The 26,892-nt window shown below is 40.3% G+C and overlaps 1 protein-coding gene across 1 annotated transcript in view; it reads right to left on the bottom strand.

Annotated features, from left to right (window-relative positions):
- Positions 1–291: 291 nt before the first annotated feature.
- Positions 292–26,892, bottom strand: part of gal3st3 (galactose-3-O-sulfotransferase 3) — a 39,828-nt gene continuing 13,227 nt past the window's right edge. Inside the window, exons 2-3 of the mRNA XM_023280397.3 lie at positions 7,370–7,472; positions 292–5,655 (exon numbers count right to left, since the gene is read on the bottom strand). Of these exons, the coding sequence (XP_023136165.1) occupies positions 4,326–5,655; positions 7,370–7,452 (1,413 nt within the window). The 5' untranslated portion in view covers positions 7,453–7,472 and the 3' untranslated portion in view covers positions 292–4,325. The remainder of the gene's footprint in view (positions 5,656–7,369; positions 7,473–26,892) is intronic.

The raw sequence follows: 26,892 nt of genomic DNA, 5'->3' as shown, positions 1-26,892 counted from the left end.
TTTTTTTTTTATCTCTCTGAGAAGCAATTTGTTCATTCACTTAGGCAGGCATGATGAATGGAGGTAATTGCAAAAGCCTGATTGCAGCCCAAAAAGTCTGCTTTGAGTCTTCAGGGAAATACAAACCATTCAGAATCTGAATCTTAATTGTGGTTGTGTGTTATGTATCGCTCTTGATGAAAAGTGCCTGTGTGCATTGCTCTAATATTCAGACTAATTTAAGTTGGTGCATATCTGAATAAATCTGCATTGAAAAGTGTAATGACAGAGTCAAAAACATTCACTCACAGATGAAGTGAAATCATTCACACTTTATTCATCACGTTTACCATCAGTAATTACAAAGCTTTGGGGCCCCTAGCTCTGATTGTCGCTAGCCATTTGTTCAGAGCTCCATCACCCAAACTCTTCCACTCGTTCAGAAAAATGAAAAAAAGTTCTCATTCTTCCCATTTCACAAAGTCCATAAACAGAAAATGGAAGTAAATGATGAGCATATCAAAGAAACAATGAAGGACAGCAGGTCAGAGAATGATTGAGTGCTATTTTACCCAGTACCAATAAACCATTTCCATTTTTCTGTGATGTGAAGGCTCATCAGAGAGCCCAAAAAGGCTCTGACACCACAAGAGATTCTTATTGTAGCAAAACAAACAAAAAACAAAATGAAATCAACAGCAGCAGCTTTGCATGTCACTCCAACAAGAGAATAAACAGCAGCTAATGCAAAGATGATGAGATTTTAGTGTAACGCTTTTAAAGCCCCTCCGGCATTTTCAGAAGAATAGCCGACACTTTAGACATGACAGCATGACCATTACTGAAACACTCTCACAAGAAGTAGAACAGCCGGGTGAATGAGTGGTACAATCAGAAGAGCACTTACAGCGACTCACAGCCAGGCAGAAATGGATCAGAAATGAACATTTGAAATGAAACAGACATATTCTCTGTCTGGATCCCACTCAGACACAGACATCGGAGGAAAAGTAGTTGTTAAAACCTAGTTTAATTATATTTTTTCTTTACCTTTATTTTGCTCAAAATGAAAAATTCAACGATATCAGAAAGTTGGATTTAATACAGGTACGCATTGGAGTTTATTATACCCTTTATGCAATGACTGACAGCACCTGAACTTCAATTTTTTGTGGAAATCTTTGGAGGTATGGAGACCCATAGTCTTCAAAATGTCAGTTACTTGCAGAAAAAATGGTCATATAAGAAAAGCCTGTAACATAACCAAGAATTAGTGAAATAATCCAGTTTTTGGCAGTTATTTTAACTTCATTCCAACATTTTTTATTCCAACATGTCCCTTTTCCAGAACTCACAATCACCCACACAACAGCCAGATACATTTGCCATTTTACATTTGTCATCATGAAGTGAAATGGTATTGTGATGTAAAAAGTTGGTTTGAATTAAAAAAAAAAAAAAAAACTCACTGTTATTGTTAAAGCATTCATATTGTATATTCAGTTTGTTTCAATGCACATGATTATTTATTGAACACTCTGGGTCTCTAGAAATGGTTAATTGGTTTCTGACAGACACATATTCAGTGTTTTTCTATTATTTTAAATCGGTTCATAATTTCTTTCAGAACCAACTGGTTTTTATTTTTATACACAACAGCGGAATGAAAAATAATTAAAATATAGCTGAGAACCCTTTAAATCTGCTAGCTGCTTTGAAGGATGAGGCTGGTGATATTCTATATTTCTTTTACTCTCAACAAATCCCACAAAAAGACCAAAACCAACAATAAATTGATCCTACAATGTCACATCTGTGTAGTCTCAGTCTTATATGTGTTTATCCGTCTGTGCCGTAGAGCTCTGTTGTTGTCCATAAAATATTGGAAATTCATTACCTCGCACTGCTGCACAGCTATATGTGTGAGCTGTTTTGGGATTTAAATCTTCAGTAGTAACCAATGCACTGAGTGCCACAGACAGGAACAACAAAGTTGGAGGGATTTACATGTTGTTGGTTTTGGTCTTTTCATGGGATTAGTTAACAATAAAAGAAATATACAAAAGCCTCCGTCTTATCCACTTTAACCCATTTTTACAGTGTGTATACCTTTAAGTAATATTACACATATCTGAACATATTTCAAATGTCTGTAAATAAATAAGAATTGCTGTGCATCTCATGCTTTAAAGGCTGAGGTTCCCCGGTATGTTCAGATAAGCACACTTTGAATTCTGAAATTCACAGCCACTTCAAAAAAAACTGTGTATCCTCTCCTCATGTCTGTTTCCAAACTGCTCTACTTTTAATTCCAGACAGAACAACAGCAGTTTGCATGTTTTGGGTTTTTTTTATTACTGTAACCTGCAGTGTGACAGACTCCAACCACAAAAGCATAGTGTGGTTGAGCATTTCAGCACTGCTGAATGAAAGATTAATTTTAAAGCGACTACACTTGTTTTAATGTGCGGTTTTGAGAAGTGGTCTTTGCAGTTTTGCATTATGTAAAACATGTAAAGAATAAATATTTTATACCGTTGCCACATGCCTTGTTCCATCTGTGCTGCCTAAAGTGGTATGCTGCCCATATGATCGTTTAGTAACTTCATAGATATACAATTTTTGTCCAGTGATTCATGAAAAATAATGGTTAAAATACAGTAATGGGACTCTTAAAATCCCAATAATAAATAATACATTGTCTTAATAAATCTCACACTCAATATTTCCTTTTGTTGCCATGCCAACGTGGCTGGCCATGGATAAAAGTACAAGCAGAGAGAGCCACTTCCTGGCTCACACACATACTCTCATACAGTCTCACAAATGCACACAGACATCATTCCTCTGCCCTCCAGTTGCTTGTCAGTACCCCGTTGATCGCTGGAGGAATAAAAGAACATAAACGACACATTAAATATGAGCAGAATGCATTAAAAATGGAGCACGGCTGAGATAAGTATTGACATTTAGGTTCCCAGCCGGCCTTCCAGCCTTAGAAGGCTTTAAGCATCTTGTGTCAACGCTCGCACTTGGTCCTCTTGTGCTTCAGTGTTCAAAATGAGCAGCTTTCACCTGGTCAAGCATGTCCTTAATGAAAATGTACAGCCATGTAACCCTAGAGTGCGGGCCATAGGAAGGCTGCGAGAGGAGACGATTAAATATTCAAACGCTGCAACCCACAGGCTTCAAGTCTTTGTCCTGTCAAGTTGTTTTATGTTTTTGTTTGTGCCATTGTGTGTGTGGTATGGGGTTGCTGGTAGGTTATTAAATCCACGCCTTTCATATAGGATGTAGGCCTGGAGATCTTATTGCAATAACGCCCAAGCTTAAAAATACAACCCCCTAAACGAACAAACAGTCTCTACAATGCTCGAGGCAATGTCAGCTGGTGGTCTGAGGGAGACTGAGGTGAAGCAAAGCAAGATGTTAGTGCTTCACTCTTGATGGAGAGCCTGGCCAGAAGGTAACGGCAGGGATGAAAGTGGACGATGGAGAGAAGGATACCAGAAGGAAGCAAGGTTTAAGAGACACAGAATTTATATGCATGTGTGGTCTCTGTGTGAGTCACAGCAATAATGGGTGGCAAAATGGAGAATTCCAGCAGTTTTTAGGCTTGCTTTCTGGGTAAGATCTCTCACTTTCTCTGTCTGACTGGCTTTTTCCCTCTCTCCCTCTGTTGCTTTAGGTCCTAGAGTTTGTAAGAGAAGAAGATTTGTTTTTGTGCTGTTGTATTAATGGTCTGTCTGGCCTCTTAGGAGGCTCTTTGGAAGGCTGACAGCCGATCCCTTTATATCGTTATGTCTCTCTCAAGTAGTGGCATATGTTAGGGAGAGAGAGCGAAAGAGAGCTTGAGAAACGGAGAATAAAAGCAAGTAAGATGATACTATACCAGTGTGATACACACAAAGCACAGTCTGTGCCTCACAATAGGCCTGATATCGCCACTTCCCTATTGAGTCCCTGTTGCACATAACAGATTTGCTTCAAAGAGCCACTTTTACCTAAAACCCTCATCCATCCACTGCAGTTGAAGCAAGTCCCAGTTTAGTCTCAGTCCCAGGGTGTCTCCCGCCTTTGTGTCTCCCAACCATGGTACTGTTTCACAGACCAGAGATGGGAGAATTTCAAGTTCGAGTCCAGATATGTCTAACCCTCTTCCTCATTTATTTTTAGCCCAAACACTGTCTGGAAAGAACAGGAGAGACACTGACACAAGAACAACCCATACATTTTCCGAAGGATGCCTTTGTTACCAAACAAGCATCATTGTGTCACGGGTCATGATGAGTGGAACAATGCAGTGTTTTGGGCACTCGGATTAATTCAAGTCTCTGTTTTCCAGTCTATGAAGCCTGGGTCTGTGAGGGTTTAGGTCCTAACTTTGTGGTCCGACCTTGAGTTCCTGCAGCAGGCTTTGAGGTGGAGGTGGACCTTGTTCCTGAGGCAGGGCCTAGAGCAGCAGGAGGTGGTGGTTGACTGCGGTGGACTTGAGGATGCCGAGGCAGGACTGTGCGTATGGGCTGCTGGAGGGGATGCGACTGCTGCGGAGGCCGAAGCTGATAAACTCGACGATAGCGCAGTGACTGGGAACGCAGGAGCACCCGTGTGTACTGGACTTCTGGCATGATGAGCTTCAGGCAGAGCTCCTGGAACTGGGTCGAGAACCCACGGCTGAGATTTACTGGGAGGTCATAGCCCACTATGTCAACTTTTCCACTGGGCTGCCAGGGGCGGAGATCCTTGTTTTTGATCTGGGCAGCTGAACGGAGAAGTGGCATCCGCCCACCAAAACAACTTCTCATCAGCTTCTCCTGGGCCCGCCGAAGGAGCCGCACCTCCCTTGCCACACAGGCTGGACCCAGGACTGACAGTTGTCGCCACAATGAGGCATTAAAGTGGTCATAGAGGCGTGCATCTAATGAATTCCAGGCACGGATCTTTGCAGGGAGACCAGGAGTGAGGCTTCGCTTGGAACTTGGTGTCCGCATGTTGAGCTTAACATATAGAATGTCATCCAGATCCCAGGAGAGGAGATGGCGGAGAAGAACCAGTGATTCATCAAAATACTCAGCAATCATCACCAATGAGAACACTCGATCCACCTCTGCCACAAAAGCTTGTGCGTACGCCACATCTTTGGCTGGGCGATCTTTGTCGCCTCCCAAGTCAAAGGTCAAGGTGTTGCGTGCATACATGGAGTCCTTCTCATCTGGTCTGTAGTAACGCCAGGGCTCCTCCAAGAAAGCTTCCAGGCTGCCATTAGGGACCCTCTTGAAGCTTTGACAGTACTGATTGTAGTAACTAAACAAAGATTCAAACATAGAGCCGGGCTCTCTCAGGATTGTTACATATATCGTATCGTTTGGCATCAGGCGTTGCAGCTCGGCCTTACTGAAGCGCATGTGGCTGGTGATGATGTTTGGTGGTAGCGTGTGTGGATGGACGAAGTGAGAGGTGAAGGACCGTGGGTAGCAGAACTGGTGACCGCAGGTCTGTACGGGCAACGCCACTGTCAGATTGTTGCGCTCTGCAAAGCGGAACAGCAGGTTCTGCATTGTGGTGCTGGCAGTTTTGTGGGTCTTGAGGAAGACCACGTTGGTGTGTTTGGGTTTCAGGCCGGGGGCAGGATGAGAGCGGAGAGCAGGGCAACCGAGGTGGAAGGCCTCCATGGTCCTAGTGGTAGAAAAACAGCATAATTTATTTCAAGCTCCATTAGCTCCTCAAAAAGGAGTAGCTACTCCAGATACAATAGTGACATTAGACTCATAACTGCATAGACACTGGGCAGATAATGGAAGAGACTGAGGTGTAGAACAGGACAGAAGCAAAAAGAGGGAACATGTGGGGATATGAAAAGAGAGAAATAAGGAAAGGGTGCAAGATAATGAAGTAGGACAAAGACGCACTGGAGGATGGAGGACCAGAAAAAGAGTGTACAATAATATATGATCTGTCTAAGCTGTACCGCACACTGTGGCTGGGTGATAAAGCAACACTGTAGTTCAGACTTTCAGTGTAATCATAGTTGATGGTGTGTGCTTATTATTATCCTAATGCAAGTCAGAGAAATGAATAATCCCCATCTTGTAATTAAAAACAACAAAATCCACCATTCATATTTTGTGTTATGTGGTGCAGAATCTGACACGATGCAGTCATTCAGTTTTTTGATGTTACTTTAGGACTATTTAAAATGCAATTTACATTCCTTTTCTGTATTATTATCAGAAAAATATTACTATTAACATGATTAACTGCTATGTTCCAGCCCAAATAAACAGCACATGTGGAACATAGCACTGTATGGACAAACATGCAGTGTTTGCTAAATCGCTAAATATAAAATCAAAGAAAAGTCTTGTCAAGTATGTCACGGATTTATGACAGAATATAGTTGGTTTTCAGTTTTCATTCACATCATTTCCTGTTTCATTCTAAAATCACTCACTTCAATGGATCCCGGTGTGTCCTATAAGTTTGGTATATGAAGCTTGTATTATACTCCTGCATTGAATCCACACAGAACATACACGAGTGGTTTGCGCTGTGACTGAGTGGATCATGTTGGAGTCGTTAAAACGTTCAACAGCATTTACTTTTACCAAAGTTCAACACAGAAAAAGACATTGGAACCGATTAAGTCTTTATATAGATTGATAGTGAAAATGAAAAGAATGGCATAAGGGCACTGATATAATACTTGAGTTTGCATTATGAGCCAGCCAGATACAGTTACAGTCTCTTTCATATTACATTTAAGTTCACAAAAACATTATCTTTGTGCCAATCAATGTGCCAATTACTACCAAGTAGATCAATCACAATGGCCACGGTCTGCATCACTGTGACATGTAGATACATGATTTAGCCTTTCAGTCATTCCTCACGTGCTCCTGGTTTCTTGCAAATTTCTTCATATTTGCCTATTTACCAGTTTTTGGATTGTAGCCTTTTGCCTGCTCGCTTGTAAGAACAGTTTGACCCTTGGCTGCTTAAGCAAAACACTTGATTTTTAGACTGCAACATGGTCTCCTGAGTTTGGGATAATACTCACTGCAGACCAAAGTAGAAGGTCAAATTTACAAAAATGTGGAAAGACAGTAACTAAGAGAGTAAAGTTTTTTTATGGGGGGGAAAAGTTACAGAATACAGGGCTGTCAAAAATCTCAGATTCTTCTACTTTTATAATTGGTCCCTCGACAAAACACGGCAGAGCATCGACACTCAAAGTCTCTATATTTAAGTATGCGAATAAGCCAGTACCTCTGTTAATATGACTATAAAAGACAGGAGCTGCCATTGCAAGAGTTATCATTAGAATTAACACCATACGCATTTTTAGAGAGATAATATGTTTGCATATTGTTGGTATATTTCAGTCACTCACCAGCTGAAGTGGCCCCCATGGTGCAGCAGAAGACTGACAGTACTGATGGCAACGAAGACCAGGAATATCTTCTTCTGCGACATCTCTCTCTGCTTCACTGGGACTGTGGGAGGAAGAGACAGAAGAAGCGCAAGAGTGAGGTGGGTCTAAGAGAAAGTAGAGCTGGAGAATAGTGAGGTGTAATTACAAAGCAAATATGAGGATAAGGTGGAAGGAGAATGGCGGTGAAAATGGGTGACTGGGGATTAGGGAACAAGGGGAGAAACGAGAGGGGAAGTTCAGAGGTAGAAAAGATGAAAGGGAGCAGGAACAAAGAGTGAAAGGACAGGAAGAAAAAGGAAGTGAGAAAGAGGAACAAGAGGAAGAGATGGACACAGTGAGGAGGATTTATTCAGCAAATAATTGCTCCATTAGCAGGAGAGGGTAGTGTGGCTTGGCTTTTGTCACTCAGTAATAATACAGTGAATGATGCCTTCATTACCTTCCACAGCTGCACATTTACTGTCACACCCTTTTTTGTTCTCTTGGCTCAAGCCCTGGGCCAGGGGTCAGCAACCCAAAATGTTCAAAGAGCCATATTGGACCAAAAAAACAAAAAACAAATCTGTCTGGAGCCGCAAAATATTAAAAGCCTTATATGAAGGCAACACAGGCTGTAAGTGTATATTAGCTATATTAGCCTACTATCAAACTGACAAAGTAGCGTACAAATACATAATGAACATTCATGATTAAATGTTTACTTTCCCTGCAGCACATCCTGGAGAGAATGACACACCACATGACTACTCTGCTGTACGATATTTGGTGCTTTAACTTCCATTACAAGTTTAATGTATTATGTTTTGATGCACTGATGAAATTATAGAAATACAGTAAAGAAATAAGATTTTTGGTGTCATTTTTATTTTGAGGATTCGAAAAAAAAACAAACCAGAATGGAATGTGCATAATAGGCCTCCTGTAATTTCAGACCTTCCTATGGAAATAAAATGCAGTCCTCTTCAAACCTCAATAACAATTCAATCCTCTTTTCCCCCTTATCTGGGCAACAGAGTGCAATAAAATGCTTGCAGTTAAAACGCAACCTGCAATTATAAAAATAAAACAGCAGCCTTTTGAAAAGGTAATTAGGCTTTATGAAATGAAAACAAGCCAGTTTGATTTCGATTTCAGTGCATTTCTGTGCATTATCCTCTTCTCTTAGTTTTCTGCAAATGCCAAGTTAAGTAGCCTAAGTCAGTGCAAATGAAAAAAATGCAGAGCAATCCTTTTCTCTTTTACCCCTTTATGGTGGCAACAGACACAAATGAATAGGCTACAATTGCAAACGAGTAATAAAACAGCCTGCAATTAAAAGGCAGCTTGCTTTAAAAAATAAAACACAGTAAGGTAGCTTTTTAAAAATGTAAAGCATAAAATAAAATAAGACAGTTTAAGTTGGATTTTTGTTGCATTTTCCTCTTCTCTTTAGTTTTCTGCAAATGCCAAGTAAGTCAGTGCAAGGGTAGAACGCAGCAGCATCCTCTTCTCTTCTCCATCTGTGAACGGTTTTCCACGCTTTATTATCTCTCGGGTTGCAACAAAACTTGCAGCAGTATTGGAGTTTGGAGATGCAATCCACTTCTTAAATCTATCTTTGCGCTCCTCTAATTTCTCCAGAAGTGCTGCAATCGCACTTTTTCTCTCACTCCCAATTGGGTGGTCGGCTGCAAATTTAGCATGCCTTCCCTGGAAATGTCTTTCCAAACTACTATTTTTGTTATTGGACAACTTCTCATGACAGAGCAAACATGCAGGCAATCCTTCCGCATTGGAAATGAAAGCAAATAATTCGGTCCATTCTTCCTTAAATCCTCTGTTCTCGTCAGCTATTTTTCTCTTTTTACCTTTGGGATCTATGGCCCATAACACACCCACCGGTTTGTTTACAACAGCCACCTGCCTGGCACCGCGCCGCTCCGAAACTGGTGTCGCAGGCTATGACGCAAATCTTCGTTGACAGAAATGTTGAAATTTATTATTTATTTTGTACATTTTTACAGCATTGGAAAACGTTAAGAATGTTTGTCATGTTTGTCCTCCTACAGAAACCATATTAAAACAAATAAATATATGTATATATATATATATATATATATATATATATATATGCCGACCCCTGCCCTGGGCAGATGGCCCCGCACATTAGGGCCCGTTCATAATGAGGGACACGCATATGTGAAAAAACCAACAGGGCTTCACAGTGAGATCGCTCGCTAGCAGAAACTCTCTTTGTCACTTGACCCGCGCCGCTGAAACACCACGACAGCAATGAAACCTGGGAAGGTGTCCAAGCCTCTCTCGACAGCATCTCACTTGCATAACAATGGCCGACGTCTCTCTGCTTGATTACTCCGTCCTGTTACTGTCTGCACGCATGCCAGCAGACAAGAACGCTGGCTCGTGTTACTCCTAGCAGCTGTACTTTACACTGCGTAGCCCATTTGGTGGAGGAGCATGAGGGCACCAGTGGGCCATGATCAAGTAAACCTGATCATTAAGGGTTTGCTGTACAGATCGGAATTTAGGTATCAGAGTGAAATCAATCTGGGCAAACATACTGATGGTTTCTTTTATATACAGGTAATGTGGTCTATTTTTTTTTTTAAATAATCTGCATATTCAAAAATCTAAAAAAAAAAAATGAAAAAACCTTTTTGGACATTCATTACTTGTTTTTGTTAATCAAGAATCCCAAACACCCCAAATAATTTAATCCACAATGATGTGCTGTTGAGAAAAGAGCAAATCCTCACTGAAAACTGTTTTTTTAAACACTGGCTGTCAAAAAAATGGAAATCTGGCTTGCAGGAATTGTTAATGAATAAAAAGACACAATAAAAAACCATTTACAGAGTACACAACACGGAGTCACTCTTTTGTCTGCAATCCAAAGTCCATAAATGGGAATGGGATCATTTCATGTGCAAATTAAGCAACTGCAGCGGGGAAAAGTGACAGTCAGAGACTCAAAGTAAAATCAAGATGTTTCCCAAATAGTAATTAAGCTTTCAGTGAAGAAATGACAGCTGACCTCGAGTTGAGATGTGGAAGATTAATAGAGGATCAGATGAGTGTATTTTTGTCAGTTTTAAAACGCTTGAACAGCTGGGACTGTTAGCTGTGCACAGTGGGAATATGCATAAACACACATGTTTAGGAACACAAATGCACAAAAGCCCTCAGCCTGCTCTGACACTAAACAGGCCCTGATGCTCTCACACTAATTGATGCACAGACTGTTGTAGGCAGACTTTGATTAGATTTTGGATGGTTAATCTGTTATTGTCGTTGTCCGTAAAGAATGTCCTCTGCCCCACTGATGACTCAACACTCTGACCACAAGTGGATCTAGTTATTTGACTTTTATACAATCTAGAAATGACTCCATTCAAAACCCCAAGGCTCTGTTCTACAGCTGACAGTCTCACACTGTAGCGTTTCTTTTGAAAGAGAGCAATCAGTTTGATTCACTTCACAGCATCCGCTTTGATGAAAACCCCACTGGTGGAATGTAACTAAGTACATGAACACTTTACTTAAATACAATTTTGATGTGCTAGTTCTTATGTATTTCCATGTTATGCCACTTTCTACCTTCACTATATTTGAAGGCAAATATTAAAATTTGCACTCCATTACATTCATTTCAATGTGTTAATTATTTTGCAGATTTAGATTAATAATATAAAATATTGAATTTATGCTTTATTATTATGGGTTAAGCTACCCAGCAGTATATAATGTAATTGGAATTAGCTCCAGCTGGAACATTTAAGTGATGTGGACATTAATTAATGATTTTATTTTAGGTCTTCTAAGTATATTTTGATGCTGATACTTTTGTACTTCAGTAGGATTTTGAATGCAGGACTTAGACTTGTACCATCTCTGGGCATTTACATGGTAGAATTGCTACTTTTAGTTAAATAAAGGATCTAAATACTTCTTCAACCCCTGGCTTTTAAACCTGCAGGGCTGAAACTGGTTTACCTTCATTACTGTTTAATTTACAAATATTTTTTCTCTTTAAGTGGCAAAGCTCTTTTATTCAGTTACACATAATAATGGATATAATTTGAGAAAAAAAATGCACAAAAATGTTCTTTCTGATGTTCTTTTATGTTTGACTATAAAATGACATAGTTTTTACTGTACTGAAATCAGCAAAATATACTGTTTTTACAGATATATTTACCAATATTTGAAAGAAAACTTGAAATATGGTTAATGTGTTTTTAACTGTTTAGCTTTAGCTGTTTTTTTTTTAAATTGCAGCTAATATCTATTAAAATCACAGAAAAAAAAGTATTAATTTAAACGTTGATTGTAGAAAACGAAGGCAAAAACAGTTCATAATGTCCAAATCAAAAATATGCATTTTCACAAATAGTAAGTCATTCTTTTATACTGTTGTACTGTGTTTAAATCAGCTAGGAATGTCATTATTTGCAGGTGTTTGGCATTATTTTCACAGTTTTTACAGTTTTGAACATTTAAGTATTTCACAAGTTTGTATTTATTTTTTGTGGCACACTTTCTGCCATATTTTTCTTTTTTTCTTTTTTAAAAACTGGAATACACTGTATTTAATATTCTGTGAAAGAGCAAAAGAACAAACAAAAGAAAAAAAAACCCTCCACAGATTCTCGCATGTAAGAAGCTGAAACCTGAGAACAAGTTTTTTTCTTTTTAGAATACCTAAAGGAATAATGTTTTTATTGTTTTCCTTTTGCGCTTTATATATTATTTATCAGAGAAACTGGAAGCACCAGCAACATGACTTGAGCAAGATATAGAGGAAAGGCAGCACAGGCAATTTTCCATCACAACTTATTTCAGAGTGAAATAGCTCAGCGAGAAGGCCCTTGAAAGATGAAGAGTTTGGCAGTGCAGGGTTTATACTTCCTACCAATGTATTCTTTTACACGTAGCATGCCAACGTTGTTTTCTGCTGCAGTAAAAAGAACATTCTGGCAAGACTGTGCACTATTTTAGTGGACTGATGTCTGACTCACAGCACTGTTAAGCAAGAAAGAGGGTTCCTTTCTGCTCTTTAATAAATAAAATGCCCTTTTTGAGAGTTTGTTTCCTCTCCCCTTTACACTGTTACCGGTTTGTCTGAACACAGCCTGGGTCTTTGGAGATATTCATGTTTTCCTCCTTTCAGAAGAAGCCAATTGCTGTCATTATATCTCGTACAGCATGAAAAACAACCTCCAGTGACTTGAAAATTTCCCGCACTGGATAATCCATCAAATCAGACACCTTAATGTGGTTCTGCCACAGTTTCTGTTTTATTTCTTTTTCACTGCGCCTGAGTCGAGTGATTGCATGTCTGTGCCCTCGTCACATCACCCTCTCCTTACTGTCAATCACTTTGCATACACAGGAGTTGATAGACGTCTCTGCTTGGACGTCCTCTCTGGAAAACATTTCACTTTAGCCACTTAATTGTTGAATTAGTTTGTATTTAGCAAGAGACGGGTAAAGTTTAGATTTTATAAACAACAAAGAAATCCCTAAAGGTGTGCTCAGATGGAAGTGAGTATTAGAGACGGCTTGATTGTACACAAACAAAAATGAAATCTCACTTGGAGTCTGAACATTAAGCTGTGGGACTCCACTTTATGAATACACAGAGACAATAGCTCGACTGTCGGCATTTGCTGTTTGAGGACTGAAAAAACAATCCAGTCAAAACCTCACAATCTGAATCCAGGAAAACCAGCAGCTTCAAGCTACAAATAAAGGGACAAATGGTAAAATACAGCTTAAACGCACACTATGTAATTTATGCCACCAGGGATTTCTCAGTGTCATCAACAAAAGACATAGTTTGATGGCATTGTGAAGTAGCAGAGGATCATAGGAGTCGTTTTCTTCACCACCGTTGCCAATGAAAATACAGGGTGTTCATAAAGTCTCTTTACCATTTTAAGAATTTATTACAAAGGCAGTTGATAAGATATCTTAACCAGATTTGTTTTATTGTAATCAGTGTTTATTAAAGTTTGTAATCACATTGAAATTGTGTGTTTCAGGTATCCTGTTGGTAAAAGAGTTACTGTTAAATGAAACCCTAAAAAATGGCTACTCCTCAAGAGAAGGCACAATGTACATCATGGTTTATTGAGACAAAATCGGATGTGCAGACTCAGCGAAACTACAGAACTTCTATGGGGTTATGTTAAAGATATCATGTATCGAACAAAGATACGGGACATTACTGACTTGAAGCAAAAGATTTCCACCATTGATGAGGCTATGCTACAATGAACATGGCAAGAAATCGAGTGCCGTCTTGATGTGCTTCGTGCAACTAACGGTGCCCATATAGAGGTGTATTAAATGAGGTAGAAAAAACTTTGACAACCACTGATGACAATAAAACAAATCTGGTTAAGGTATTTTATCAACTGCCTTTGTAATAAATTCTTAAAATTGTAAAGAGACTTTATGGACACCCTGTATGTTTAACCACAACTGACTAAAATTATCATCAACACCAATATTTTTGTGTTTCAATACTATTGCAAACAAGTGCCACATGTAAGTACACATTTTAATGCAGAAAGATAAATATCATACCTTTAAAGATGAACTTTAAAAGCATCAAAGTCAACTTACAGGTGATGAGGAGTGTGTGAAAGATGTTGTATAGCCCTGAAGTGTGCTAAAAGTTAAAAAACAAACAAACCCAAATACAGTGAGGGTGGAGTTAGAAAGAAGTAAGAACATTGCTTATTATGCTCCCAGACCTGGATTTAATGGGTAAAATGTTGTCACAGCCCAGAAATATGATGACAAGAACTGTATTTTCACAGTTTTTCTTTAACTATTTCAGCTGTACGTCTAACACCAGTATTCTTCTCTCGCTTTAAAAACACTTCCATGAAGTGGAACAGGATGAACTCTTCATCACTATCCCAAGAAATGTCACCTTTTACGGCGTGGTCAATTACATTTAGTTACACTGGGGTTCTTCATCTCAAGGGTAGAACCATTTGCATAAGAAAATGTCAGCGTAATACCTGTTTTGAATGAAACATTAATGAGATGAAGCTCAGGAATACAGACCAGTCCACTCTGATTCACTGAGTAATGGGATCACCGCTGCAGCTGATGCTAGACAGTGATATGACATTGTTAGCACAATGAAACCATGCAGCAGAGACGCAGGCTGCTGGTTCTTGTGGTAAGAGGAGCCGCTGGGCCGCTGTGTGTGTGTGTGTGTGTGTGTGTGTGTGTGTGTGTGTGTGTGTGTGTGCGTGTGTGTGCGTGCGTGCGCGCGCGTGCGTGCGTGCGTGCGTGCGTGCGCGTGCGCGCGCGTGCGCACGAGGCGATGGAGGTAGATCATGTGTCGCAGAGAGTTAATAAGAAAGGGATTTAAGTGGCTTTCAGCAGGCAGACTACCTCTTCTCCTTCATCCACCCTCATCCACTGCCATCCTGCCTTCACCTCGTCAGCCTCCTCCTCTGTCCTTCTGCACCAACACTCTGGCCTCTTTAATTAAAAAGGTCTGATTAGGTTTCTCTAACGATCGCTGCAGATATAAAAGCATGGAGAGAGGACACCCGATCCCTCTGTTGGCAGAATGATTTAGAGAAAAGGGGACAGACGGGGGAATCTTATTTGTGTATTGATTTAATGATTAAGTGAGGGATGATCCACGGGGAGGTGTGTCCTCTTTAAGACTTTCTACACATGACATGAAGGTAAAGAAACACTTCATGCGAGGAGGAGAGCTGCTGCCTCAGCGGAGTGCTTCACCTAATCCCTTAACACAGACCTCGGAGTGGATTATCTGTTTTACATTGTGGTCATCCACCATTCCTTTATTGCTGAATGCTTGGCACTCAGAGGTAAAACATTAGGAGGCAAAAGTTAGTTGCTTCCACCGTTTCAACTTGTTCCCATCATTACCGTTGTTAGTTTGCAGCTTAGCATAGAGTAGCAATTAAAATTGATCCAAAACACGTGTGCATTCAGGTGTTTTGACCTGCACAGAATTTTTGTGTTCGGCATTCCATACAGTCCATTTATATGTAGAAAAGTGCAGTTATAAGAAGGTGAGAGGATAAGTGGAGTCATGTAAAAACAAAAAAAATAAACACTGAATTTCCAGTGGAAGTTCCTTATTGGAGATTTGGGTGTTTGTCCTGCAGGAGACAATTAATGTTTTCCTTCTTTGTGTAGGGTGATATTTCAAAACAAGCAGAAATAAAGTCAGAAACTATGAAATAGTAAAATTAAAATATTGGCTTTCGCTTTATCTCACTCAACTATTGGATTTTCTTGACAGAAAACATGCAGCTGCTTCTGGCAAAATCCTGGCTGACAAAGGTGAAGACAGCAAATCAAAACAGTAAATTTGCTCACTGTAAAACCCAAATAATATGCTGAAAGACACCACAGTGTTCAATAGAGCTGAAGGGAAAATAATTCTTCTCTTCGAGCAAAGCCCTTCATATTAGAGTAGACATTTTATCCACTTAATATGAAAATATTGATTGTTGAAGCTTTAAAGAACAGACTGGTGTTTATACCACTAAAATGCTGTTACATTTAGCCAATTCTTGCAGTTTATTTCAAGCCAGGTTCAAATTCCTGTTACTGACGGGATGAAAAGATGAGTGAATCATCTGTTGCATCACCCTTAGGTTTCCTGGAGAGCAGTTTTGAAATTCAGTGTGGTGGCTTCAGCCATTAAGTCCACCTCACTCTCCAGTGATCTATAAATGCATGAAGAGGTTAGGCCCTTAATTATACACAACTTTAAGCCTTAATACCATTGAATTGGGTGGATTGTGTAAAAATGAACTGCTCGTATAGTTGTCTTGAACGTGGAAATTAGCTATATAGACTGAAATTGTTTCTCCATCAGGCTGTAAACATGCTTATTTCTGCTGTAAAGTTGAGCATTTTTACATGCTGGTCTACTGGGATTGAGCTGCTTTTGGAAACAGCCTGAAGTGGCCATTTGAAGAACTGCACAGTTTTTGGCACTTGTGCGTTGGCTTCATTTTTCAGCCCTGGAGGTTGCTGCTTGACTCCTAAACAGTACACAAATAGCTAAATACTTTCTTTTAGTGTGACATATTGGATTAGACCTAATTTGTGAGCAATGGATGTTTTTCTGTGTGGCTGCTCGCAAACACAGTGTGAATTCAGACGGAGTCGTGTGGAGGAATTATTCTCCCATTTGTCTTAAATTCTCCCTGCAGGTAATTGAGGCTTTATATCCTGTTTTTCTCCCTGCACTTCATTCCTTCAGTCTCTTCTATCTTTCTGCCTCCATTTATGCCAGAGGTCTTTTTTTTATTATTATTACAACTCTGCTGCTGCGAGAAAATGTGGTATCTCCAAAATGTCAGCTGTTCACAAATCAGCGAAAACAAAAAGCGAGATGTTCTCTCAGAAAAAAACGTGTTTTTTTTTTCTTTCACTACATTTGAATGCAGGGCGAGTGTCAGTCGTGGTAATCCAGCAGTGACACAAGCAAATGGAGAATTACAATTCAAAGAGACAGTAATGCTCGGAAAGAAAATGCAGTCACAAAATCTAAAAATCCAGCACCCACACACACATCCTCAGATGTTCACCAAATGCACTGCTTCCCCAGACACACACACACACACACACACATACATAGATGACTACAGCCTAATGAGCGTATGAAAGTAGCTTCATGCTCCAGGGCAACGGCAGCTGCTTCTCTCTATGATCTTGTCATCTGTACTAATGTCATATGATAACCTCTGACCACTAAGGCACTTTAACAACTCTGTGCGATGATCTGTAAATTTTCAGAGGCATACAACACACAGTAAACACACACATCATTCTATATTTTATCTAAAATTTGTATCTTTTTGTCATACAGTATCTGTCTTTGTTCAGCCAAACCAGTCGACATACCAAGCCGTGACAGCTGATTACTCGAGCACATATGTCATTTTGCCGCTGCCCCCCGCTTCATTTCCCGCACACACACATGAACGTGCACAGCTGTTCTCTGCCCAACCACCAGGGAGATGAGCCATAGTTCGGCCATCAGTAACAGGACGACTGTTGCTGTGGGAAACCAAGGGCAAAACCCAACGTAGCGTCTAACACGGTGAATAGAGACACACACGCTCACTCAGACCTGAGGTTACATTCACATTATTGCCGCCCTTCAACAACAACGGGGAAAATGCTTGTGCACTAGCAAGCCAGCGATCCAGGGGTGAGAGGCTGTGTAGGCTAACATTAGGAAAAACATGGCAGTCTGAAGCTCCAGTCCTGATATTTATGAGCGTTGCAAGGACAGCAAATCTTGTGGTGACAACCGATGACGAGCACGGGTTGAAAGGTCAGCTCATAAAATAAAACTGGGATAAAAATAACAAAAAGAGAAAGAATCCAATCTTCAGGGTACAGTGCAAATGAGCTGAGGATAGTACGTCTGTTTGTGCATGCTCAGTTAATGAGTCAGTCAAGCAAGAGCTGCATCAACAATACTACACCCCACCTCCAAAAGAGGTTTGATATTTATCACTTTGAGACTAGGCTCATTTCTTTGCCTATGTGTTTTTTTTTCCTTTCCTCTTTTTGCTGCCAGTGATGTTTTTCAGTTGAGTAGCATGTATAGCCAGGAAGTCTTTTGGGCAGCATATTTACTTGTGTCTCGATAATGTAAACAAATATAACAGACTGTAACAAAAAAGCAGCTTTCTGCCAGTATAGCAAAACAGTTTCAACATTTCTGTTATTAGAGCTGATTTACTATAGGCCCTTTTTGGAGGTATGTTACGGCTTGTGCAGTTATAGATCCACAAGTGGGATGTTTGCCATCTCACGTGGTACTTTTTTGGTTTAACATTTATTAGCTTCAACTAAAACATGACACAGCCGGTTTAACAGACCCTAACTGTAACTGCCAGTAGGTTTACCCACTGCAGACAAATGGCTTTTTGACTGAGGGCCGGCTACAGACAGACTGATGCCTGAGGTTCCTACAGTTTGTGTGATGACTTGCAGAGGACAAGGAGCTTGTCATCTATGTTCTGCTAGCAGGCCTAATGTTAACTTGGCTAATCTACATATGTTGCATGTTGCTGATGAGCTTTCCAGCCATTATATTTGTTTACAACCATACTGCCCTATTCTAACTAGAATTTTAAAGACTTTATCTTCTGTGCTTAGACCCAGGTTTTGCAGAGATTTTACACATAAATATTGTGTCTGTTGGGTACTAAGGTAGCTAAGCTCAGTGAGTGAACCTTGAGTTTAGAATCTGTGTGTCCCCAAGGTCAAAAAAATCTGGAATAAAAGTTTACCACAGCATCTTCACTACCACCTGCTGTTGATGCCTGCCCTCCATGTAAGTAGGTTTCCCTTGCCTCTAGATACCACTGGAGGTATATTCCTAAAAGCCCAGAGGAGCCCTTCTTGCTGAAAAGTCCTTGAACAAGACACTGGATCCCTCCCAGTTCGAGGGTTGCTGACCCAGAGGTCTGACCTCCCAGTGCAGCCCAGCAATTTTCTGCCCTGCAGGGATCAATAGGTATCCCATCTGATTATTATTATTGTTTACAAGCCGCAGTGACTCCAGTTTGACTTTGTTTTCAAAGTGTAGAATTTCACGTGTTGACCTTGTCAGAGAAAAAAGAAACAACTGGCGGTCGAGTGGAAGCTGGGCTGGTAACAGCTGCATGCCTGATGTAGAAATGTATCTCGCCCTCAATATCTGCGGCTGCTCAAGGACAAAGATTTTATTTTATTAATGATTTGAGGATTTACTCGCATGACACAGTACAATGCTAAGAAATTTGATTGGAATATAAAACATGCTGTGTAGAAACACGGTAAAAATCAAGTTCTAAGAAATCTTCAGAGGCTGCTCTGGACAATCTAAGAAATCCATTTATTTTCCAGGAAGGCTGCTTGTTGCATCTGAGACTTTATCTCTACAATCCTCAAAATCAATCCGAGATATGAGGCTTGAAATTATTTTCTACAGTTGTGCCTCCTTGCTTGCTCCTCTGCTGGTCCATCCTTTCACTTCATGCCATTTGGTGAAGCTAAAGATCCCCAAGAGCAGAGATATTTTTAAACCCATTTCATACTGCGGTTATATGGGTACATCAAGGCAATACTGGGAAGTCATGTGTTCCACTGCCAACAAGATCGAGGTACCTCTTTGCTGTAGCAGCTTAAAACCAGTCTTTATAACCTGCGGCGAAAAATGAATCACAGGATTAAAAGCCCTGGAACCATTTTCTTGAGCAGCTTCTTACTTTAACCCGATGGGCCTCTACATGAGGAACCTATTGTCTGCCAAAGTCAGAACCATACTTATTAATTCCTGTTAGATTTTTAGATTTTTTTTTTTTTTGTCTGTGCTCTTTATACTGGGTTACTGGTCTTTTGTTAATAAGAACTATCAAATATTTTAATAAATTACGTAAAATTTAGAATCATGTTAGTGCTCTAAGGGTTATTTTGGTTTGGAGACAAAAAATATTTCTCTAAATCAGATCAGTTTATAAAGTACAAGTGCTTTAGAGATATTAAAAACGCAGAACTGATCAGATCAAATGCAGACATAAATACGAGGAAATAAGTGAATTAATAAGAGCACAGACTATCTGGAAACAGCATTGCACAAGCAACAGATTAAAGCAAGTAATGTGATCAGGCAAGACTTGTGATAGATTTTACCAGGCTAAAGAAAGAAATGAATCTGAAGATGGGTTTTAGAAACACCAAGAGAAGGAGAGGATCAAGTTCTGTGGTGGAAAACTATTCCACAATTTAGGGCTGACGACTGAAAATGCTCGATAACTTTTGGCTTTTAAGTTGGTGTGTGGGTTGTAGAGCAATATTTGCTCTGAGGTGGAACAGAGGGTGAGTAGTTCAGAAATATAATCTGGCTCTGGTCCATTCAGTCGTCTTATTGCAACTTGTGCAGCTGTGCCCAACTCTATTACGGCATTTTTCAACCACTACCTTCTACTGATGTAGCTATTTTACCTGGCAGAAGAAGGTCACGGTCCCATTCATTCATTCATTCATTCCCTCAGTCAGCCTGCAATGCTTGGATTCAATCGTGAGCACAATACCAGACCTCGTTGAATCGCTGGACAGTTAGAAGATGTGGGCAGTGGTTTAGACGTTTGTAACCCAGCTAAATCTCAATTAAAACCTGATGATATTTTGTTGTTTGTTTTGTAGCCTTGCTTAAGTGGCAATGGTGTCAATCAAATCTGGGCAAACCCACAATCCTGACATCAGTTTTAGATGTTGTCAGCCCATTAAACATCTGTTACCAGGTGTTATTACGGCCCTAGATAGCACCAGTGTGTGGCCTTCTGTTCCTTCTAGTATGCTCAGTAGCTCTTTCACACCTCAATTGACGGTGGTGGATTGACTTTGTCTTTTTTAAATACATTTTTTTTTGCTAATAGTAGTTTTCGGCATCAAAACTACTTGACTAGATTTAGGAAAAGACCAGTTTCAGTTAAAAAATTCCCAGTTCCACTCATAAAGCACAAGCTAGTCGCTACAAAACCCGGCTTTTTTTGTTTATCAGAGATCATAATACATATTAACTCACCTCCTGACTTACTAATTTGTGCAGGAGGACATCTACTGGCTATAGCCAATGATCTTATGAGGATATGTACTTTTCTTAATGCTTTTATTTTGTAACTATGTATTAAATGTCAACACATTCTTATAGAGTACCTTTTTGCTTTGTGCAAGAAGGAGCAATTTAAATCTCAACAACAGGGCAGAAAGTTCAGGGCTATTTCCTGGAAAGCAGTCATAGTGTTCCAGTCTGCTGTGCACATGTAAAGGAGGTAGTTTAAAGGAAAGAAATTCTGAAAGGAGATCAAACCTTGCATACTTCCCTACCTCTACACACTCATCCACTTGCTGTGTGAAGTGATTGTCACATTGTCATTTTTGTAAAGTTTCAACACAGCGCTGTGAGACAGGCACAGCATGTACACTGCAGGGGTCCCACAGAGCTGGCCCTGGCCAATAAAATACGCAATAGAAAATACATACTGGCAAATTGCTTTGTAACATGAATGCTGCAAATTTACTTTTTGCTTTGAAACTGCCCCATTATAGGATAAAATGCCTCGAAGATAGCTGTTCAGAGCTGTAAAAATCAAGAAATGGGGAACAATCCACAGTAAAATGTTGTGGCTTTTGATGAGCCTTCAGACTTTATAATCTATTCAACCTGGACTTTCTGGGTCCTTTATTGTTAAACCAGCATTTTAGATTCTAGATATGGTATAAAGAAAACACTAAACTGATTAAACCTGTGTGTGTCAATGTCACAGTTTTTTGCTGGTTTCGGTGTTTGATCAGTAAATAGTAGCTGCTGCTTGTTAATTTTGTTACAAGGCACGATTTGTTGTTATTTTTGAGATAAGCGGTGTGTACAGCTTCTAAACTGGAAGGTTGCGAGCAGTCGATGAACGTGACGCCGCATCGGTGCGAATCAAACGCCTCTTATTTTGCGAAGACCTTGAGCCGAAGAAGATCACAGCTTCTTTCTGCCCCTGTGCAAAGACTGTTTCTGTTATCGCTCTCTCCCCACAGCCCCCACTCCCATCCTCATTACTTTAATCTGAACTGCACCTCGCTGACCCACCCTCCTCCTCCTCTTGCTGCTGCTGCTGTCCGCTGGGCTTTTCCTCTCTCCATCAGTCTAGCCTCCAACCCTTTATCTTTACTGTAAAGGCAGTCAGGGCTCTCTGGCCGGTGTCCCTACAGTGCTTTTTAAGCTTGTGCCCCACCCTGTTCCTGGACCTGTTAGAGACGAGGAGAAAGGGAATCAAATGAAGTGCATGTTTGTACTCCAACATGCATGTTAATGTGTGCACGCGCAGCGGCTTTTGCTTGCCTCTGCGTCCGTGCGTGTGTGTGTGTGTGTGTGTGTGTGTGTGTGTGTGTGTGCGTGTGTGTGTGTGTGTGTGTGTGTGTGTGTGTGTGTGTGTGTGTGTGTCTGAGAGCGTGTCTGGATCATTACTTGTCTGCAGGGTAGACTCCCCGTGGACCCACAGATACAGGCTTTATCTCACCCTAAATGGCCCCCCAGAGAGTGTGATGAGAGAGCGGTGGGGAGGGGGAGAGTGAGGGGTGAGAGAAGGACGGGGCAAGATGAGGGGGGGTAAGTGGGGAGGAGCGGGACGATGGGAGGCGACAAGGGAGAAAGATGAGATTTGACAAAAGACAAACAGAGAACACAGAGGGAGAAAATGAAAGAGGCCTGAGACTAAATGAGCGGACCGAATCAGCATCAGGCTTTGTACTTGTGTGCTTATTGATGGAAGCCTTTTAGATTGTTTCTTACCAGCAAGCTCCTTAAGCTAAATCCTTGGAGAGAACAAGAGGGAGAGACAGAAAACATCAACGACACAATGTTCCCTTTGGCAAAGTCAAATGACAACCACAACCATTCTTTGTTTTTTTTAGTTTCTCTTTACACGCCCCACATTGTCTCCAGGTTAATCCCCACACTGAGATCTGTTGTGTTGTAACTCAACAACAGGTTTGTGATAGTGGCTGTGACAAAGGTTGAAGGAGAGCTTGTGACTGTTAAGAATGACAGCAGCAGACGGTGTACTTCTAAAGCTGTCATCAGAAGTGCTTTTGGGTAGTTGGGAAGCCCTTCCATTCCCAGATTTTCAGCCTCGGATGACAGCTCTACACGCAATCATTTCTGAAACTGACAAGTGACGTTTTGCACCTTTTGTACTGATTAACAATATCCTGTCTCCTACTCTTTGTCCATTTGCGTTACCTTAGCAATACGCTGGCTCCAAATATCAATACATGCATACTCCAGAGTCACTACCACATGTTTATTAGTATTCGTATTAACCCTCCTGTTGTCCTCATTTACGGGCACCAAAAAATATTGTTTCCTTGTCTGAAAAAAAATCCAAAAATTCAGCAAAAAAAATCCCACAAATTTCAGAAAATTTGCAAAATCTTCAGGAAGGAAATTTCAATAATTCCTTAAAAGTTACCCTCAAAAGTTTTATTTTTTAAAAAAATCCCCCAAATTTGACAAGAAAATTCTTGTAAATATTTTCAAAAAATGAGTAAAAATCTTCCAAAAATAATCCTAAAAATATCTAAAGTGATTACATATATATCAGTAAAACTTCTAATATTTTCTTTGAGAACATTCGCAAAAAAATCCACCAAAATCCAGTGAAATTCGCTGGATTTTGATATTTTTTTTTGTGAATGTTCTTAAGAAACATTTTTAACATTTCTTTTTTTTCCACCAAAAGATTTTCCAAAAATGTTGAAAATGTGAACATCAGAAGTTTCACTGTGAAAATATTTTTTCCCCCACATTTTCAAACTTTAAAACGGGTCAGTTTTGACCTGCAGAACAACACGAGGGTTGAATGAATGAAGGTAAAGTGAACTAAAGTTAAATTGCCTGCATTAGCAGAAACTCAGTGCAGATAGTGGAAAAAATACAAATCAAAGAGCTGCTTAAATGAACTGAAATAGTACTATAATTAAATAATAATGATCGTGCAGAAACACACTGACACCACAGTGCCTTTTTAGGTGCAATTTTCTTTGTGATATATCATGGATAACTGTCTTGCACTGTATTAACTGAAGTGAATATCTGTATCATGAGTTACTCTCATTCCCAACTCTACTGTCTTTTTATTTCGCCTTTGAGATTGTCCATTCAAACCAACAATATACCCTTTGCCCTTTGCTAAAGTCAAGCAACCAATCATACAACTAGTTCTTTCTGAGCTTAATCCAGCCCTAAAAATCTACAACCATGCCTCTGCTTAATCCCATAGAGATGCTAATATACATAAATTTGAGTCAGAATGCTAGCCTCAGCATTCTAACATGCTCACACTGATAATAATATTGATGCTAAGCATCTTGCAGCAAATATTATGCTATCATAATCATCGAAAGCCCTTTGCAGACACAGATACGTAACATAACTGGAAAACAGCTTGAAGCTGCAAACTAAACTGCAATTCTGTGTCTAACAGCTCACCTGTGTGATGTGAAAAAAGTACCCAGTGTGACTTGCTCTTGGATTTTGATCCAGACTGATTGTGACTCCCACTGATTCACTCTCTATGGAGCATTTATAATTCAAAGCATTTAATAAAGTTACCAGTGAGGTTGTTCCACGTGTGCAAATGTGTGCAGCTGCTTTGCTTGCACATATGGATCCTGATGCTGCAGGTATTTGATAAACTCGGGGGAAACTACAAACAGCTGGAAGCAACAAGCTAAACTTCAGCTCCTGTTAACATCTTGTGAGGTTAAAAAAAACCAAAACAACAACCTTCATTACATCGAGTGTTGGTGAATATTGTTAATCTAAGCTGTCAGTGTCTGCTTTTAGCGTGTTTTGGACATTATGGACATTTCAATTTGTATCCTAATAGACTCGTAGAGCAAAGTGAGTGTGAGCGGTGTGTTGTGAGTGTGTGTTTGGTACATAAACTGTTAATGGGAGTGTAATTCAGACTTGTGCTGTGTTAAAAGTGAGATGGAAATGTTGCTAGGGCGGCCAACCTGGTAAGATTGCTGTTGCAATTTTTACGGAAAAGTGAGCCTTAAGTTGCTGTCAAAGTAACAAAATGGAGTGAATGTCTATAAGGTGCTTACGTTTGGCACATTAGCTGACTGTGTGTGCTCATAAAAATGACTGTGGTATGAAGAGGCAATGAAAAATAAGACATTCATTGGGAACAATGACACTGCAAAGTAAAAAAAGACTTGAAAAAGGACAGTTGGGAATAAAAACCTGCTGGGAGGCAAATTGCACTAAACCAAAGTAGAGCTGAGGCTGAATGTCATTAGTTTTGGAGATATTAAACCAAAGTATTTTGACCTAAATGGCATTAATAAAGGTTCAGAGAATACATTTTTACAGTTAAGATGTTGCTTGCATGGCTAAAACGCACACTAGCCTTTGCAGTATCTTATTATTAGTCTTTGGCTGTGGAAATGATGAGGACTTTATTTCTATAAGACAAAATCCATTCCATATAAAAGTAACACTTTTCTCCAGGCTCCCACCATAAATGAATAATCAAGAGGTTTCTACTTATTTTAGCAGGGCCTCTACACGTATTCAGTGAAGCGAGCTACTTCAGTCCGTCTCAATCTCATTGAAAAATAACAAAGCAATTTGGATCATCAGAACTTCATAGCACTACAAAGGTTGTTGTTCCACTTCTGCGAGCCATCAGTGTGTGTGTGTTTGTGTCTACAGTTCAATCCAGTGGAATGTGAGGCGTGTGTACAATCAGGGGATGCGCTCTTTCAAAATATCACTCCCTCTTCTTCTGCATTCATATCTTGCTCAGGGAACTCAGTGTGCTTTTGCAACTCAGCTGTTCATTTACATAAGACGCAGCTTCCTCCGCTGCCAAATTAATTTGATGTTCCGAGGCAAGGCCCAAAAGCACCTTCACCAGATGAGATCACAGCTTCCTGCTGGTCAGATTGACTCGACCTGCGGAGTTCACAGTCTTAACAGTGAGCTAAGCTAACCTGTGTGTCATGCACGCTCTGCTTTTGTTGCTGTTACAAAACCGCAATTGTGGGTTTTCCACAAAGCCCTCCTGCACTGCTGCTCTGTGTTTAAGCTCTGCACCAATTACTAGCGCAGAGCCGAGAGAGCACAGTGATCCAGCAGGTTCGTTTGGACCAAGGCCTATTGAGTGTTCCCCGTTTTATTGGATGACAGCTTACTCTGCTGCAGTGCTGCTCACCAAAGATAAAAGAGAAGGCTTCAATTCATCGGCAGCATTTTTGAATCGGAACACGCCAGCTTCTCTCTGAATTGCTGTACATTTTCAGCAGTATCCTCTTACCAAATCCACTTGTCCCACATGCCCCCCACCAGGACTGTTTCAAACTGGAGAGCTTTGATTGTGCCGGCACCAGAGTAGAAAACCAAAAGAGCTGCCTGCACGCTGCAATTAAGCTGAGACGCTGTCATGATAGGAGACAGAAGGAACATTAAAGGCTCCTCGGTGGAATATGTACAAGCTTGTTTAAAAAGGTTGTCAGCTTTCATCAGCAAGTTGCAAATGCTACTGAGGTGGACAGACAGTTGGGGTGGCCTGTGGTGATTAGTAGGAAAAGAAAAGGACCCACACTGTGTGGAATCCAGAGCAGCATATAGGGCTAAGGACAAGCACCCTGTTACTGACACAGTAATTGAAGATGCAGTTTCTACTAAAAAAAAAAAAGGAAGGACATGGCACGTCAAGATGCGCATATTAGCTTGAAAAATATGTTTGGCTGCCTGCCACAGCTGGCCTGCCTGCCACAGCTGGCCTGCCCACGTGTAAATACATCATAGATTTTTCCAAACTTGTAAATACACCATAGATTTTTCCAAACTTGTGGTGTAGTACAAACACTGGGTCCTGTATATCTGCAGCCTCACTATG

Source organism: Amphiprion ocellaris, chromosome 23 (genome assembly GCF_022539595.1).
Source record: "Amphiprion ocellaris isolate individual 3 ecotype Okinawa chromosome 23, ASM2253959v1, whole genome shotgun sequence".
NCBI lineage: Eukaryota > Metazoa > Chordata > Actinopteri > Pomacentridae > Amphiprion > Amphiprion ocellaris.
Note: the sequence above shows the minus strand (reverse complement) of the source record. Positions and strands in the feature narration are given on the sequence as shown.